This window comes from Chroicocephalus ridibundus, chromosome 2 (genome assembly GCF_963924245.1).
Source record: "Chroicocephalus ridibundus chromosome 2, bChrRid1.1, whole genome shotgun sequence".
Taxonomy (NCBI): domain Eukaryota; kingdom Metazoa; phylum Chordata; class Aves; order Charadriiformes; family Laridae; genus Chroicocephalus; species Chroicocephalus ridibundus.
The window spans coordinates 74,293,149-74,310,547 of record NC_086285.1 but is presented as its reverse complement, the minus strand read 5'-3'; the positions used below and the strand labels follow the sequence as shown (position 1 = coordinate 74,310,547).

General features: G+C 45.7%; 1 protein-coding gene across 1 annotated transcript in view; it reads right to left on the bottom strand.

Moving 5' to 3' along the window:
* Positions 1-8,141: 8,141 nt before the first annotated feature.
* The window catches only part of ADTRP (androgen dependent TFPI regulating protein), a 34,519-nt gene continuing 25,261 nt past the window's right edge, over positions 8,142-17,399 (bottom strand). The window contains exons 5-6 of the mRNA XM_063323956.1: positions 16,932-17,083; positions 8,142-9,210 (exon numbers count right to left, since the gene is read on the bottom strand). Of these exons, the coding sequence (XP_063180026.1) occupies positions 9,167-9,210; positions 16,932-17,083 (196 nt within the window). The 3' untranslated portion in view covers positions 8,142-9,166. The remainder of the gene's footprint in view (positions 9,211-16,931; positions 17,084-17,399) is intronic.

Genomic DNA, 17,399 nt, shown 5'->3' with positions numbered 1-17,399 from the left:
ACAGACATGGGGAGTTTGAATCCAAGTTTTGAGAGAAGAGAGGTGGTCCTAATATTTCCAACCCCTCCAGGGGTCAAGGGAAAGCCCTGGAACAGAAGCTGAGAATTTGAAATAACAACAGATTTTTCCTAAAGCATAAGGCACGAGTGGCACCTACTAAACATCTTTTGCAAATGCAAGCCGGGTGAAGAACTGCGTGCTTTGTGTTCTATTTTTCTCTCCCCTTCAGCAGTTACTGCTGGTGGAGCGCACCCCAGGTGCACGGATCCGCTCCCCATCGGATGGGGAGCCGTTGTTCCTCAAAGCTGTCACGCCAAACCAGGAGCTGGGCGCATAACAACACGCTCGTGTCGCTTTGGCAGTGATGGAGCAAGCCACTCTCCTTCCACCCCCTCCCCCCTGCCTCCGTCTTCTCCTCGCACACGAATACCCTAACCGGGGAAGCATGCACGGGCTGTTTAGCAAAGGGGTCAAATTCATTTGGATGAAATTCCAGGGCTGCGGGGATAACAATGGCAGGAAGCGAGGTCCTTGAGCTGGCCCACGCTGCCCGCTTGTAGCAGCACATTGTTGAAAGACGTGGCCCGCTGCCGGCCACGCTGTGCTGCCCACCCTTGGAAAGCCCTGGCTGCTCCCGACACCGCGGAGAACCGAAAGCTCCACCGCAAGTGGAGAGGAGTGGCCGGAAACCCTCCGTTAATTATGCGATTATTTTACGACTGCATTGCTTGCCCAAACCTAAATCTCCTCTTCAACCCTTTGGGAGTTTTAGGTGTTTTGTGTTAGCAAGCGGTGAATTCCCCCTCGCCCCTTGCTGCTTTCCCACAGGAAAACCCTCCCATGCGAGCCCCAGCATGAGCATGCTTTGCATTACGAGCCCAGGTCTCGGATATCTTCAGTCTGTCTGAGGGAAATCGTGGTTTAGGGATTGCTCCTCACAGCGTGTGAGTCAATACACAAATAAGATACAGCGCGGGGGCTTCATGAGCTTGTTACTGACGTTTGATGCAACCGTTTATTTTTCGTTCCTTCAGCCACTGTTTTTTTCCTGCTTTGTTGAAACTCCCCATCGGTTAAGCTAGGTGTGCAAACAGACCAAATCCAGGGCACGAGGCCGCGTCTGGCATTTGCTACAGCAATGCCAGTGCTGGAGCCTGGGAGGTGTTTCTCTGTCTGGCTGTGGCCCTGAGACGAGGAGGAGGAGGAGGAGGAACAACTGGAGGACTGGTCCAAGTTAGAAAGAGCGTTAAGTGCATTTTTTCATCACTAACATGCCACACGGCGCTCCAGTTGCCTGATAGCAAGTGTATGGGAAAATTCCATCTTATCAATTTGTTAAAAAAATGCCTTTCTCATCGGGGAGTAGGAGACGGGACTCGCATGCACAGACAGAGAACGTAGGAGTGCTTTGTGAGTGCTGTGATAATTGGGGAAACTCCAAACCCCAGTAACTAAGCAAAACAAACCAGAAACTCCTAAAAGGCGGCACCACCACCACCGCTAAAAGGAAATGCATTTTTTTTCTGTCAGTGTAATGACCAGATCAACCTCATTTCCCTTCTGAGTGTTTTGTTTGGGTTTTTTTCCGGCTGATGACAAGAGCACACTGGTGGAATGATGTCCCACACCGTTTCCTCCACCATGTCGTTTCCTCTTTCTTCAGCTCTGGAAGCAGCTGGCACGGTGTGGACTGGGGTGGTCGGACCTGAACCATGTGCTCGTCTCTCTAGATGTATAGATGCTGGCTCCCCCAAGGAGGAAGTCGCTGCAGCTGTACCTTCAGTGGAACATACTTTTAGGATGAGCATGTAGACACGTCACCAGGGAGAGAGCCTGGGGGATGTGTCTGAATGGCACAGGCTTCGCCTACAGACAGCGCTTTACGTTGGTTGTGGTTTTTTTCCCTTATAAGGGATGGTCATATGTAAAAAAAAAGAGCATAACTAAGTCTCTCCCACAGTCTGATCTTGCTGGCAGCGTGGGATTTTGGGGTTTTTCCTCTTTCTCCCCTCCCGCCATGTTTCCCTATTATTCTTGTGTGACCTCCTACCACTGCAGATCATTTATCAAATAGCCGGTAATGGCTAAACAGGGGCCCCTTATAGCAGGCATTTGCAATATTTTGTTAGCAATAAATATGCTGTGGTTAGTAAATATGTTGTAACTGGATAGCATTACATGGAAACGTGAGCTTCAGTATTTGTGAGAATTTCAAACTGGATTTAAAATATTTAGCTTTCGTCTGAAATAATTGAGGTGGCTTTTCTTAGCCCGTTTTGGGTTTTCCTACACGTTTGTTTCAGGACTTAGATCAAAGTTCAGCTCTAAATTTGTGTCGGGATCTGCAACTGAGACTTGGTGTGACTACGTAGACTGATGACTAGATATAGAAGTGTGGAAGAAAACTTGAAAGTCAAGCTTTCACCCGATGTACAGTTGCATACGGATGTGTCCTTTCTTTCGCAGCTTGCTTTATTGGTAAGATAAATGTATTACTGATGGAAGATTAATTATCTTTGGTTTATATATGCACAGACAACAACAATATGAAGTTCCACTGGTTGACCAAAATGCCTGTGCTGTGGCCGGGACTACTGATAGCAGAAAAGCCAAGCTGACTTTCATTGATATTTTTGGAGCTACAGGTAGGAAATAAATTCAGTAACTAAGGAGGTGCTTTGGATCAACTCTTTTTTTGTTGTTGTTTTTTTCCTGTATGCTTTTCTGCAACGTTTTGAGTTCAGTACCCACCGGCCATAAGCCACAGGCTGTGTACATTTAGTCGTGTGTCTGTGATGCCTATGACTTCCAAATATTTCATCTTCAAATAACCATCTTTTCCCCCGGGCCAGGAGGCGGGGTAGCTGTTTTCCCTCACAAATAGTCATTCAAACTGACGTTTGTGTCTTGAGAATCAACACTGGCAAAGCTGTTGTAAAAGTTGAAGGGGGGAGGGGAGGTAAAAGATAAAACTACCTCAGCCTTCTCTATCTTTTTCCTCTTTTTGCACTTCATTTTCTTTCTAAAATCAGAGCTACGTAAAAGCACCATTTAAGGTGCAAAAGTGCAACCACCCTGCTCAAGAATAATACTCAAGCCTTAATGACCTGAGCACACATTCAAATATTTGTGTGTTGTTTTCACCTACGCAACAACACAAAACCAGCTGCTTAACTTAAACACTTCACTGCCTTCTAATATAAACTCTTCCTCATAATGTTTTTCTCCTCTTCCATCCCCTACCGCTTTCTTACTCCTACTCCACCCACTTCCAATGTTCCTACATGCTTTTCAAGTTGTTCTGCTCCTCTTTGGTTTATTTGTGCTGTACGCCATCCATAAAGTCATCTCTGGAACTCATAAGTACTTTCGCAAAGGCAACAGTGGGAAGGCGGTTGCATATCGTATTATTTTTGGCTAGATGCTCCAGGAACAATGGCTATTGTTTGGCAGCTAGCAACAAGGAGGCTGCTGTAGCGATGTAACGGTTTGGAGCCTGGAGGCTGTTCCTCAAAGGGTTGTGAGCCATTTTAAGGTATGTGTGATTCAAGGTCAAAACTATTTGGCAACAGCTGTTTTAAAAGAGATTAAAAAAAAAAAAAAAAAAAAAAAAGGCAAAGCAATCCCCAAATCTGAGACTATGGATAAAAATAATGTGCTCTATTAACTTTGTGTTTCTTTCCTCTTGCACATGGTTGTTACATGTTACATGACCAACTTTCTGTTTATTCTTCCCTGTGATTTTTGACTTCGCGGCACAGCCTGGGTTGGTTGTGACCTGACGCAGCGGTGGTGGGGAGAGAGCCTGGCTTTTCTTTCGGGCTGGTTTGGGCTCCCCCCACGTGCGAGTGAAATAATGCCTGTGCCCGAAAACCTCCAGCTGTGCCTGAGGAGTGAAATGCCGAAGTGCTGCACCTGTGGCGAACTTCAGGTGGGGTGCTGTAGAAGGGAGACACGTTAATTAACACCGCTCGTAATTCTGGAGCCGCCCCCCAGTTGCAGCATCCCTCAGCGTCGTAATTAATGCTGAAATAAACATGTTAATAACGTAATAAACAAACGCAGCTTGTCCCCAACTGCGTATTAACGCCGCAACGACCCCCAGCAAAGCGGGATGGGGAGGGGGGGAACGGAACGACGGCCCCTCTTAGCGTCCAGGGGCGGGCGAGCAGCCCCGGGTGTTTGGCTTGGAGCGTCCGCCCCCAGGCAGGTGGCGGCGGCGCCGGCGCTCGCCGCCAGGGGGCGCTGTGGCGCCTCGTGAGCGGCGGGGCCGCCCCGCCCTCCCCAGGCCCCGCCCCCTGCCCCGCCCCTCCCTCCGTCTCCCTTCCCCCCCCCCCCCGCCCCGCTGGAAACGAAGCGGGTTAAAATAACCACAATGTCACAGCCTTCGATGGGAGCTGAATTTTGGTAGTTTTTTGGGTTTTGTTTTGTTTTGTTTTTTTTTTTCCCTAGGGCGCGGGAGGCCGGTGGCAGCGGTAACCCCGCTTTAACGCGTGGTGGTTTTTTTTCTCTTTCAAAGGCGCGCTGCCAGATTTGTCCCCCCTCTCCGTCAGCGTCTGGGAAAGCCCGATGGAAGCAAATGCTTAAGCGTGGAGCTCCGCTTCTCGCCTACGGGCTCCTCGTTGCCCGCTTGGGCAGGCTGAGCCCTGCTGCGGCCGTGCCGCGGTGCACGTGGCTGTCGCCTCACGGCGGCCTGGGCGAGCCCCGAGGCGGGAGCCGAGGCTTTTCCCGTCACCATGAGGGTGGTGAGACACTGGCACAGGTTGCCCAGAGAGGTGGTGGAGGCCCCATCCCTGGAGACATTCAAGGCCAGGCTTGATGAGGCTCTGAGCAACCTGGTCTAGTTGAAGATGTCCCTGCTGACTGCAGGGGGGTTGGACTAGATGACCTTTAAAGGTCCCTTCCCACCCAACACATTCTGTGATTGTGGGAATTCTCACCGCTGGCCTGAGGCAGGGAAAGGAGGCTTGTGGGCCTGGAGATGAACAGCCTGAGGCCTTGGAACCCTGTGGGCAAGAGCTCCACCGGCGGGGCAGGGAGGAGTGCTGCCCGCTCAGTTGTCCCTGCGGTGGGGAGCGGTCACCTCTGAGCTGGTAGGACACATGCCTGGGGACGGTCCCCTCTCTCTGCAGCGCAGGGTTTGTAACCCGGGGCCTGAACTCCTCGCAGATGGGCCCTTTCCTTGTCTGCCTATGCTGAGCTGCTCTGTCAGAGCCAGGGGATGCTGCTGTCAGAGCTTTTGATCCCAGAAAAAGTGGTGTTTTCAAACACGGGCAGAGGTGGCGGTGTGTTGTAGCAGGCGAAATCTTAGTCTACTAAGTGACAAACGTGCCTTTCACCTGCCAGCTGGCAATGACATTGTCCCTAGGTTGTTCCTTGCCACAAACCTGAATGAACATCTCAGAATGAAAAGCAGGTACGTGCTGGCGTATGTAGGTTTCTGTCTTTTCTCCTTGAGGAACATAGTCCTTACTGACAGTGAAACCAAATCATCCCACGTACTCAGAGGAGGTAGTTCTGTTTGTCTCGGGTGTAGAAAAAGGCGTTATTTTCTTATGTATGTGCTGCGCTCTGGTTAATGGGGGAAAACTACCTTATCAATGTAGTATCAAAGCTTGAATGTTTGCTGAATGCTTTGAGTGTCTTTGATAAAAGATGACATTGAAATATCAAGTATTGCAATTAAATTTTATGGTTTGGAACTATTATTGGGCCATATTCTAGAGGTTTTACTCAAACACATCTTCAAACATGAATGTGTGGAAATTAAGCTGAAGCATGTTGACATTAAACATCTTGGGTATTTTGGCTTGCTTTTTGGAAGTATTGAATTCCTTGTAGGGTAAGGCCTTTAGAGACTTAAACTTTAAAAAGACAAAAAAATCACTTCAAGAGCTTTCAGGCACTGGTCATGAGGTCTATCCTGTTGTAATTGTATCTAGATTTATCTGCTGTTTTTTCCAAATAGTTAATTCAGTCACAGACAGTTCTTAGCTGTAAGCAGCAGCCTTAGGTCAAGAGCAGAACTTGTTATTGGGGTTATTCATATGAATCCGCACAGCCAATGCCCTCTTCCTTTGAGGTAACCAGATAACTGGTAAAGTCGAACAATAACAAAAATTATTATGAACCCATATAGGAATGCGATAATTTTTTCCCAATATTTACTGAATAACTTGCCTGGGAAATGGGTCTTAGTTTGGCTCTCATGGTTGATTCTAAGCCTCCTCTTACCAATACCCCTGAGACTCTCTGGTTAATTTTGTGGCACAAAATATTTAATTATGTGCTCTGCCAAGTGAACACAAGGTCTCAAATTGAATTTCAGCCTCCCTGGGCAACTATTTAGAGACTTTGGTAGAATGTAAATGCATATTTTCTGCATGCCAGATCCCGGCCCCATATCCATCAAAGCAAATCTTCAGTAGTTCCACTGAAGGCTCGGAACAATCCTAAGTTATGTTATTGAGGTCAGATTGTGACCCTGAAGCTCTGGCAGAGACTCAAACCAAGAAATTTGTGTGGGAAATTGGGGAGGGAATAAATTAGCACTTGCCTGTGTTTTTTGGGAGAGTAAACTGTTACAAAGGTATGAGCTAAGATGAAAGCTCCTAATTGTGGTGGATATTGCTTTCCAGCTGTTTCTGCTGGAAATAGCTCTGTGTGTGTGTATGGGATAGGTCTTTATTTTCTGATGGTGCTCCGTATCAAATAACAACCAGTTTTGCTTCCCCTCGCTGTCCCTGTCCCCTCATTCCCTCCAAAGAAAAATCGCTTAATCTTGTAAAAAGAAAGTGCAGGGGTAAGGTCTAGTTTGGGGGGTTTTGCTCTGGTGAATTTAAACCTTCGTTTTCTCTCTCTGCCGAACAGAAGTGGCAGGCCTAAATAGTATTAGGTAATTGTAGTTGTCATACTGCACATTGTACAGTGGAAAAAAAAAATTAATTGCTGTTTTTTCGCCCGAGGGTTTAAGCAGTGGTCCCTTCGTCTGACTGGGAGCATGTCATTTTCCTCCCGATTGAGAGTGCGTACCGTGGAGCAGCATGAAAGGATTCCTGTACAGCTGCACTGGGTGAGTGGGCGGGCATCTCATTCAGTAATAACATCTAATTTATACGGCCATGAAAATCTACAGCTATAAATAAACAGTTCTGACTGACTTTGCATACTTACTCAAAATAAAATGAGAGAGAGAAACAGACTGGAAAGAGAAATCGAGTGTAAATATGGTAAAGGCCAGATCCTTATTCAGAGTACCTCAGGAATGCCTTGTTGAAATCACAGGGAAAATGTCGGTTTGTGAACAAGGATTCACAAACCTTCTTCCTTTCTGGGCTTCGTGTGCGTCAGAGAAAGGAGCAAAGCAAACCCGAGATCCCAGCAGTTCTGCTTTGGGGACAGGCATTCCTGATTGCTTTCCCGAAGCGTGTGACTGGCATCCAGCCTCTCCGTGCAGGATGCAGCAGAGAGCAGTGCCTCTTCTCAGCCCTTTTCAAAGAAAGAAACAACCTCCGCCACCACCCCGCGGTGCTCCTCGAACCCCTGTAGTCCAGCAGCGCAGGCACCACACCAGATCCCAAAGGTCATCCCGGTGCAAGCAGGAACTGAGGATGAGATCTGCCGTTCAGCTCCTCTGGTTGGACATGGGAAGAACTGCTCCCTCTGTGTCAGGGCCCAGGCTGTGTTTTGAGTTTCTGACACTTAAACTGTTTGCAGTGGACTATCGGTACAAAGAAAAAAAAAAAAAGAGAAAAAAAAATACCCAACTAACCTGTACAGGGAGTCTCCTGAACTTTCTCCTCTTCCCTGATTCCCCTCATGGTTTTTCTTCTGTCTGTCTCTGCTTTAGCTTCAACAGAAAAGGAGGGAGGGGTGTGTATATGTAATTGCTTACATTCCCCTTGCAAAGTTAGCTGGAACGAGTTATCTAGATAAGCCGGGAATTATTGAATGCATGCACATTTTTCATTGAGTTAACTTAGTTTACAGTCTAGCCCTAGTACGTTAACTTCCCAGACTAGAATTTTATCAGGTGCTTAACATGTGAGAAGAACAATCTTATGTATACACATAATTTTTTTATTTTTTTTTTTATTGCTCACAGGCGGCTTACAATGTTTTTCGTTTTTACTAAGCTCCAGCAGCATTCGAAAGATGAAAATAACACCCCGGCGAACTGCGCACCCAGTAGCTCTGAGCTAGGGGTTTTGGCAATGAAGAACAAGTTAGACATTTAAGTCCTGCAACTAGTTTCAAATCCTCATTTAAATGCAAGGCTAGTAACAGATCTTTCTTTTTTCATGTTGACCATTAAGGAACACTTACTCTGCTGTCGGTTTTGCCTGTTTATTGGAGTTTGCAGTGTTTTAGATGTTAACAAGATGTTGAGGCTAATAACAGAAATCAGCTATATTGAGCAAGATTAGTAAACATGTGAATGGAGTGTAATTATATGGCAGGCAGCTTTATGTTAAACAGTGCTTTAAATTAACATGCTTTCTGTCAAAGCAATCATACAGTCAGTATAATTAGGTTACTTTTGCTGCAAGATTAACTGAAACCAAGAAAAAGGAAGAAAGTAAGTGTTGTGTTCAGATTTCCTGTTGAAATGGAGGGGAGATATTATGCATATTAATATTCCAGAATGTTTCTCGTTAGAAGAACTTGGCTTCATGGTGAACTTTCTGAGCAGACATTCCTAATTACAGTCCTTGTTAGCCCAATTTGTTATCTAGCTAGCTTGGAAGTCACAGCACTGTTAAAATTATCCCTCCTTTTAATTTTTTCCAGACTTGATGAAGGGCGATCCAAACAAGAGCTGGCTTGCGTTCACAGGTCTTTTACAGAGTGGTGCCAAGCTCATGAGGGAGTTCGTTTACCAGTGACGAGTTTTAACCATGGACACATCCTCACGTACATTGTGCAAGAGATGAGAAATCTGTGTAAACAGATGAACACAATTTTCTTGTTCATAGCAGTTGCAGAGTTATCATGTAAGAGGCAAACATTTCATATTTTCCACCAGTTTTCCATATGTCTGATGACATAATGGCTTCACCAGAAGCTGCAATGCATTGGAGAAAGGATTTATCACAGCTGCATTTATTTTCCTCTACTTCATGGCTTCAGCATTCATGGAGAGATCGTTTGGCTTGAAGAGGAGGATTCACTTGCCTTTCCGCCTGTAGTCCAGTATTGCTATCGAATCTCCTGTTTGGAGGCAGAGGAGAAGATATTATTGGAAAAAAAACCAGAGAGAAGTCTGCTCATAGATCAAGCATGCTGTTGGGAGCAGGATGTGAACCTGGCCTTGGCCTCCCAGCATCCCTGGGGAACCGAACCCATCTGGGAGTGGGAGTAAGCCATGAGAGCACAGCTTGGACCCACTGCTACTTCCGAAGTGCTGCAGAAGTCAAATGAGCCTTGGGATGTCTCTAGCAAGCAAGGGATTACTCCACTACTGAGGAACGATTTTGGCTGCTCATGGCCTGGACAGGCATATTCCTTGTTGGATAAAAAACTGGCTGGATGGCTGGGCCCAAAGAGTGGTGGTGAATGAAGTTAAATCCAGTTGGCGGCCAGTCACAAGTGGTGTTCCCCAGGGCTCAGTATTGAGGCCAGTTCTGTTTAATGTTTTTATCAAGGATCTGGACGAGGGGATTGAGTGCACCCTCAGTAAGTTTGCAGAGGACACCAAGTTGGGTGGGAGTGTTGATCTTCTTGAGGGTAGGAAGACTCTACAGAGGGATCTGGAAAGGCTGGATTGATGGTCCGAGACTAATGGTATGAGGTTCAACAAGGCCAAGTGCCACATCCTGCACTTGGGTCACAACAACCCCATGCAGCGCTACAGGATTGGGGAAGAGTGGCTGGAAAGCTGCCCAGCAGAAAAGGACCTGGGGGTGTTGCTCGACAGCCAGCTGAATAAGAGCCAGCAGTGCCCAGGTGGCCAAGGCACCCAACAGCATCCTGGTTTGTATCAGAAATAGTGTGGCCAGTAGGACTAAGGAAGTGATTGTCCCTCTGTGTTTGGCACTGCTGAGGCCACACCTTGAACACTGTGTTCGGTTTTGGGCCTCTTTGGGCCTACAAGAAAGCCATTGAGGTGCTGGAGCACGTCCAAAGAGGGGCAACAAAGCTGGTGAGGGGTCTGGAGAACAGGTCCTGTGAGGAGCAGCTGAGGGAACTAGGGTTGTTCAGCCTGGAGAAAAGGAGGCTGAGGCGAGACATTATCACAGAACGGTCATATCGTGCTCTACAACTGCCGGAAAGGAGGTTGTAGTGAGGTGGATGTTGGTCTCTTTCCCCAAGTAACAGCTGATAGGATGAGAGGAAACAGCCTCAAATTGTGCAAGGGGAGGTTTAGGCTGGATATTAGGAAAAACTTCTTAATCGAAAGGGTTGTCAAGCATTGGAACAGGCTGCGCAGGGAAGCAGTTGAGTCATTGAGTCACCATCCCTGGAGGTATTTAAAAGACATGTAGATGCAGTGCTTAGAGACATGGTTTTTTGGTGGGCTTGGCAGTGTTAGATTAATGGTTGTACTCAATGATCTTAAAGGTCTTTTCCAACCTAGACAATTCTATGACTCTATGAAATCTACCATGGGCCACATCCCTTGAAAACAACAATGCTTTGCTAGTGGGGAAAACGTATCTGCCACCAAACAAGCCTAGCTAGGTGCAAGAATGTGTGAAAAGCTTTAAAATAAAGCTCATCTGAAAATGGCAGCAGATGATTAATCCTGCAGCTGAGATATCTGGAGCATCCTCATGTGTCTAGCCAGGATGGCAGAGGACCTGCCAAAGACCCACAGCTTTCTGAAGCACTAGCTGGAGACCGGCCTTGGGGCACCAAGTGTGGCAACAACCAAATACATTTGGGTACCCTTATCTAAAGCACAGTTTCAGCCGCTCTTCTTCCTTGTTGATGATTATTTACTCACAGGAAACCCTCTTTTAAAGGTGCTTTCCTTGTCCGTAGACCTCAGAGGCTCTGAAACACTAAATTGCTGTATTATATTTATCTCCAGTCTGCACAGCATTTGGCAATTGACCTGATATGGAACAAAATCCTGGCATTTCTCCCTTCCCAAATGATCCTGTAATTATTTTGTACTGACCAAATAGATATTTTAAAGATGAGGGAGAAAAAAAAACAAACCACCACCAAAATAACAGACTAGCCTATTAGGCCAGGGACAGCATATTAACAAGCACCTGTTAGTGTCTGGCCTCCAGTGATGAAATCCTAAGCCCTGGGTTGCCAGAGCTTCCGATCGGGTCTCCCTCCAGTGGATCATCAGATAAACTTGTCAGCAAGAGTAGGGCGTGTGACAGATGGTGCAGGTTTCCTTTAAATAGCTGGGCTTCTCCACCCGAGGGTTAAACTGCAGCTCGGGGGAGTGACAAATACGAAGGATATAAATATGCTGTCACAGGTTTGTGGCATAACTAGGATGAATGGATGAGACAAAAGTAAATATTCCTATTTAGTTTGCTGTAAATCTTCTAAAATTTGAGTTCCGTTTGTCACCGGCAATATAGTGAAATTGTGGATATAAACATCGTTCACTGAAGGAAATAGATATACCCTGGACATTTATTCTTTGTTTGTAAAGGCATGATAAAACAAATGAAAATATCTTCTGGAGAGGAGGCTCAGTTTAAAAATGCCTTCTGGACACTGTAATAACGAAGGGTGGAACCTGTGTCTCGAATGATAACTCCCTGCAGAACGTGAGCATTTTAACGTTTATGCTAAAACTGCTGTTCACAAGTCTGTGCCAGTACAATGGCAGAATGACTTCGTATCCTACACAGTTGTTCTTTGCATCCCTTTATTTCCCACTCGGGCTTCTGCAATCTCAACAGCTGCTCGGAAGAATGAGAGCATCAGGAATTCAATCATATTATAGTATTGCTTTGTATTGCACAGATTCATGCGCTGTCACATAAGCTGGGTTTCCCAATAGCTGACTACAGGGTTTTAGGGAAGCTTGGTTTCACAAGCGTGTAAATGCAAAAGTAAAACCTAGGGAAAACAATCAGTTCCTAACGTGTTATACATTTCTGGAAAATGCGTTTAATGCGCAAGTACTCCAAAAAGAAGAGGAAAAATATGTCAAAGAGAAGGTCACCATCTAACTTTAGCACAGCCCTCGGTGAATCTGTTTCAGAAATGTCTTTGTAAGATATTCAAGAGTTCTCAGAAGATCTGGAGGAGCACATCTGTCTATGCCCTGGGCACAAGGAAATCATTCCACCATAAGTTTCCTCTTTTTCCTGAGAGCAATGGCTATTATTGTTGTTGTACTGTCTTATCCCTTGCTTAGAGTATCTTTAGTTCTGGCTTTGCCCCCTGCCCAGTGTTCCTCAGCCAGCTGCTGGCCAAAGCTTTCCCTTCTGGAGGACAGAGAGCATCCAGGCAGGGGTCTGCTTGAGCTGCTGCCCGCTCCAACAGCCAGACTCCCTTTCTGCCCTGTTTCTCTCCCAAAGGATGGTTCCACCACCTGGAGCTGAGCATTTCTCCAGACTTGGCAGAGGCCTTGTGGCTGTAAAATCTCACAAGTGGTTTGTCCAGTCTCCCTCAGCAGGCATTTAAATCACTGGTGGAGGGAGTAGCTGTTGCTAGCTGTAGCTCCTATCCACCTGCATTTCAAAGTATTGAAATGCAGCAGTTGATGACTGTTTGAATTTGGGTTTGGTTTGGTTTTTTTTTTTTTCAGGTGTGTTAGATGGAAGACAAATGAATATGCTCCATCTGCAAATGCTGGTGCCAGAGAAGAGACCTCACCTGAAATGTTCCTCTGTCTGATGTGGAGAACTTTGATCTGAATTTCTCCTGCGGATCTGGTTGTCTCACCAGGAGCAAAACCTGAGGGAAAACTGCCCTGCTTAATTTTTGAGGGTTGTAGTTTGACTGGTCAAAGTAACATGAGATCAGTTGCCTGTGTGATGTTTTCTGCCCGTGGGGAATGGGAGAAGTTATCACACGGTTCATCTTTGGTACTCGGACCCTGCAGCCAAATTCTTGGCTGAGGTAAATTTATGGCAGTAAAAGAAACAGCCCATTGTTTCTAGTTATCCTCTTTGGAGTTTCTGTATTGCTCAACATTGTCTAGTACTCTAGAAACTCTGGGATTTAAAACAAAAAAAAAAAAAAAAAAGAGTCATTACTGGTACTATTTTCTGTGCCTCTCAGGCTGTGCAGCTGGGTTGCCTTAGTTACCACCAATCCAACTGTGCAAGGGGAGGGAGAGGCACATGAGAGATAATACATTTTTAAAACCTTCAATACTGTATGAAACAGTTTGTCTATAAATAATAAAACAAATTTAGGGTCTGGCATCTTTTGGTTGTTCTGAAAAGGAAAAACAAGGTTATATCATTTGACAGCCTGGCTTTTCCAGCTCTCAGAAATGGTACTGCATCTGTTTGGTCAAGCACAGGACATCATAGCTTTAAAAATTACTTGCTCAGAGCTGAAAGCTGCTATCCATGGACTTTGGAATAACTTGCAGCTAAATACACCTTTAAGAGTGAAAAAGAGTAAATATTTACACAGCTGGTTTTGGAAAAAGTGATAGTAGCCTAGAGCTATAAAGGACCATGGAAGGGAGCCCATATGAAGCATGGTATGCTGTGGGACAAGCTTCATTTGCAGCCTACAGTCTGCTACAGGATGTAAATCCAGAAGGAAACCGGGCTTACCACTCATGGGGAGCTACCTGTTAATCACTTCTTGCACCTTCAAATAATTACAACTTGTCTGGGCACACACTCAGCCAGCTTTCTTCCTTCAAGTGGGAAGGAAAGAAAAAGAAGAAGCTGCCCTGGAGCCTTTCTCTTTGGGGCAAAGCCTGGTTGTAGCAGCCCACGCAGGGCTCTCTACCTTGGCAGGTGCCACCAGCATCAGATCTAATGGTTTAGTGGCTACAGGTGTTATTAAAGAAGGTGTTTCTCGATGTGCCTGTAGTAAACTATGGCATTACCCTGTAACTCAAACTGTGGCTTTGGGGGACAAAGCAGGCAGCAAAAGGGAGGGCAGAAGTGCCCTTCCATGTACCCTTTCTTTTGGGGGAGGGAGGAGGTGGGCAGGGTGGAAGGTTAGGAGAGATGAAGAGGTTTGTCTTCTACCAGCACAGATTGTTTTACTTTGTGTGTATGGGGTTTTTTTCTGCAGGGTTGTTTTAACTGCATCATCTCCCTTACGGTGACAGGAAGGTGAGACAGGAAAGGGGAGGATGAAAAAAAGTACATAGAGCCATTCCTACTGCGAGAAGAAAGGTATGTTGGAATTGCGTCTTCAGTCGGGTTGCAGCTGTTTTTACTGTGGCGATGCTGAGACAAAGATTTGTCTCAGTCAGGAACATATTAAAACCTTGGAGCACTGTAATTTGGAATAGCTTCCCTCTGGCTGTGTTGCAATGCTTATTGGGACCTTGTTATCAATACCAGCGTAAGAAAGTCCTGCCCTTCTCTTGGGTGGACACAGCTGGGAAATGGATCGGGAAAATGATCTGAGTTGAAAACAGACCCTGCTCACAAGAAACAGGCATGTGTGGTGGAAGGAAGGAGTGGAAGGGCGGTGGGCAGGAGCTTATTGAGAAGTTATTGCTGCCCAAGCCCCTGTGTTATCAAACTGCAGCCTCACACGCTGGGGAGTTGCCGGCTATTGGGGCCTACAGGAGAGATGGGGAGGGATCTTTATCAGGGAGTGTAGTGATAGGACAAGGGGTAACGCTCTTAAACTGAAAGAAGACAGATTTAGATCAGATATTAGGAAGAAATTCTTTACTGTGAGGGTGGTCAGGCACTGGAACAGGTTGCCCAGGGAAGCTGTGGATGCCCCATCCCTGGAAGTGTTCAAGGCCAGGCTGGATGGGGCTTTGAGCAGCCTGGTCTAGTGGGAGGTGTCCCTGCCCATGGCAGGGGGGTTGGAACGAGGTGATCTTTAAGGTCTCTTCCAACCCAAACCATTCTATGATTGGGATGCAGCTGGCAGCTTTTTTTATCAGTGTACAGCAAATCTAGGGAATGCTGCCAGTCCTGGAGGTGAAGAGCTGAGGATGCATGTGAAATAAGAAGCGTTTGCACAAACATGGGAAACTGTAACTCAGGGAGAGTGTCCTGCACACAGATGAATACACCATGTTAATTGTTAAGGCTGTGATTTTGTGGCTCCTTTGAGAAATATCAAGTATGCATGAAGAGGCAGACTCCACCACACACAGGGGGCCTCCGTGGATTGCAAGAGCACACCAGATGTCAACAGAAGATATCGTGTATGCTGTGTTCATATATATTCTCCGAGGTTACATTCATACTGTCACAACTGGGGGTGCTTTTCAGCCTTTCTGTATGCACAGAAAAGAAAGCTGTGTGCTTGGCCCAGAGTCTGTAGAAATCTCTTAAATTAACATCTCTTTCTTAAGTGAGTACATTTAGTCTGCTGTTCAAAATGTGTCTAATTTTTACAGTTAATTTGATCTCTGCTTGGCACGACCTTTTGTCCGATCAATTAACACCTTGGAAATCAAATTATTTTAATTCTGACTATCTCCAGCTTATGCATCGGGCATACTCTAGGCCTGAAACTACAAATATGTACTCAGTGATGAAAAAAATCTGATACCTAGGTGTATCGGATATCGGATCTCATTTATAGACCTATACTGTCTTGTAGGGACGATGTGGTCTTTGATTAAGAATAGTTACTATTTATGTGATGCCTCTTAAACCAAAGCTAGCGTAGAAAGGCTGGGGATCTGTTTTCATTTACCAGCAGTCCTCATCTCATATCGCGTCTATGCAAGAACAGAGTTCAGCCAAAAATTTCCAAACATGGACATGTAGAGCAAGCATCTTATTTGCAAAGGTATCAAGCGGTGAAGTTGGTTATTCAGCACATTTGAAAGTCAATCTGCTGCTTTTAGGTAGCTGAGCACGGATGGTGAGAGACTAGCTACAGACACTCTACTTTGGCTTGACAGGCATGTGAGACTTCACAAAACGGATCAGGCATCAAATGTTCAAATGTTCCCCGAGAACAGAGGGAGGTTGTCTTATTTATTTTCAGAGGTGTTTTTCCAGGGTTTTTTCTTTCATCAGAAAGCTAGTTTAAGAAATTGCAAATGTTTACGCATTTGTCCTAAATAAAATACACACGTTTTCCTGACAGGAACATTTTCATCCTCAAAAACTTAATCTTGAATGAAAAAGGAGAGAGGAAACCAGAAGGGGGAATAATAATAATATCATCCCATATCCCTAAAGCTGCTTCATCACTTCTTTCTTTCTTTCTTCCATCTGTTGAATGTGTCCTAAACTACTTTTTTTTTTTTTTTTTTTTTCCTAACAACTGCCCATTTGCCCAAGGAAGCTGCCTTTCGTTTTCTTTAAGTCACTACTGATTATACCACTACTAAGGCAGAAGGGGAGATGTTCTCAACAGTTTGTAAAACTTTCTGAAGAGCTGTTTTACTCATGGACCTGCTGCGATGCTTTCACTTGGATACACTAATGCCCTCCGGTGAATTGTCAGTAAACAGTGCCATTCCCTAGTCTGACAAACACCACCTGGTGCAGGTGTAAGAGTTTTAGCCGGAGAGATTTGGCTTTCCTGGACCCTTGTTTGAGAAGGAATTAAGAATCCAATTATTATGCTGGTATGAGGTTCTTCTCGAGCCCCATTAGAGAAACCTGTCCCAGCCTTTTATCTGGTGGTGTTGGGATTCTTGATCCAACTTGTTGTCTATTTGTTAGTAACTGGTTAGGACCTGGAAATCTCTATCAGACACCCAAATGTCACCCCGCAGTGTACAAGGGCCCCCTTCCTCTCCCCACCTGCCTAGGCAATCACAGGAATTCGTTTTAGATTTTTATTTTTTTTTCATATGGATAGAAGTGAAAAACAAAACTTGGACTGACCCCATATCATACGGTTGAGGAACTCCCCGAAGTTGTAGAAGGAGATGATGACGGCAAGGCTACCGGCGAAAAAGGCTGCTAGCCCGGCTGGGCTGAACAAAGCGAAGAGAGGATATACCCACTCTCCCGTTACAGAATAAATCCACAGGACCCTAGGCAAGGAGAGAAATGACCTTTGGTTAGGACCATTTATTTAGAAGAACCACTTCATGATTTCTAACCCCTGAAGGGCCAAGTTGTCCAAACAATCTTGATACAGAGAAAATTAGCTCAGCTGTCAATACATCTCCTCGGCATTTGGGCTATTTGCTGTGAAGCACACTTGAGCCGCTGCTAAACGAGATGGGTTTCAGCGCAGGTCGAAATGCACACGATGTTCTGCTGTCACCCTGGTGGCATTGGCTATTAACACAGTAAAATAGTAAAACACTCAGAAATAGAGATGTGCACTTGGCTATACCAAGTGAA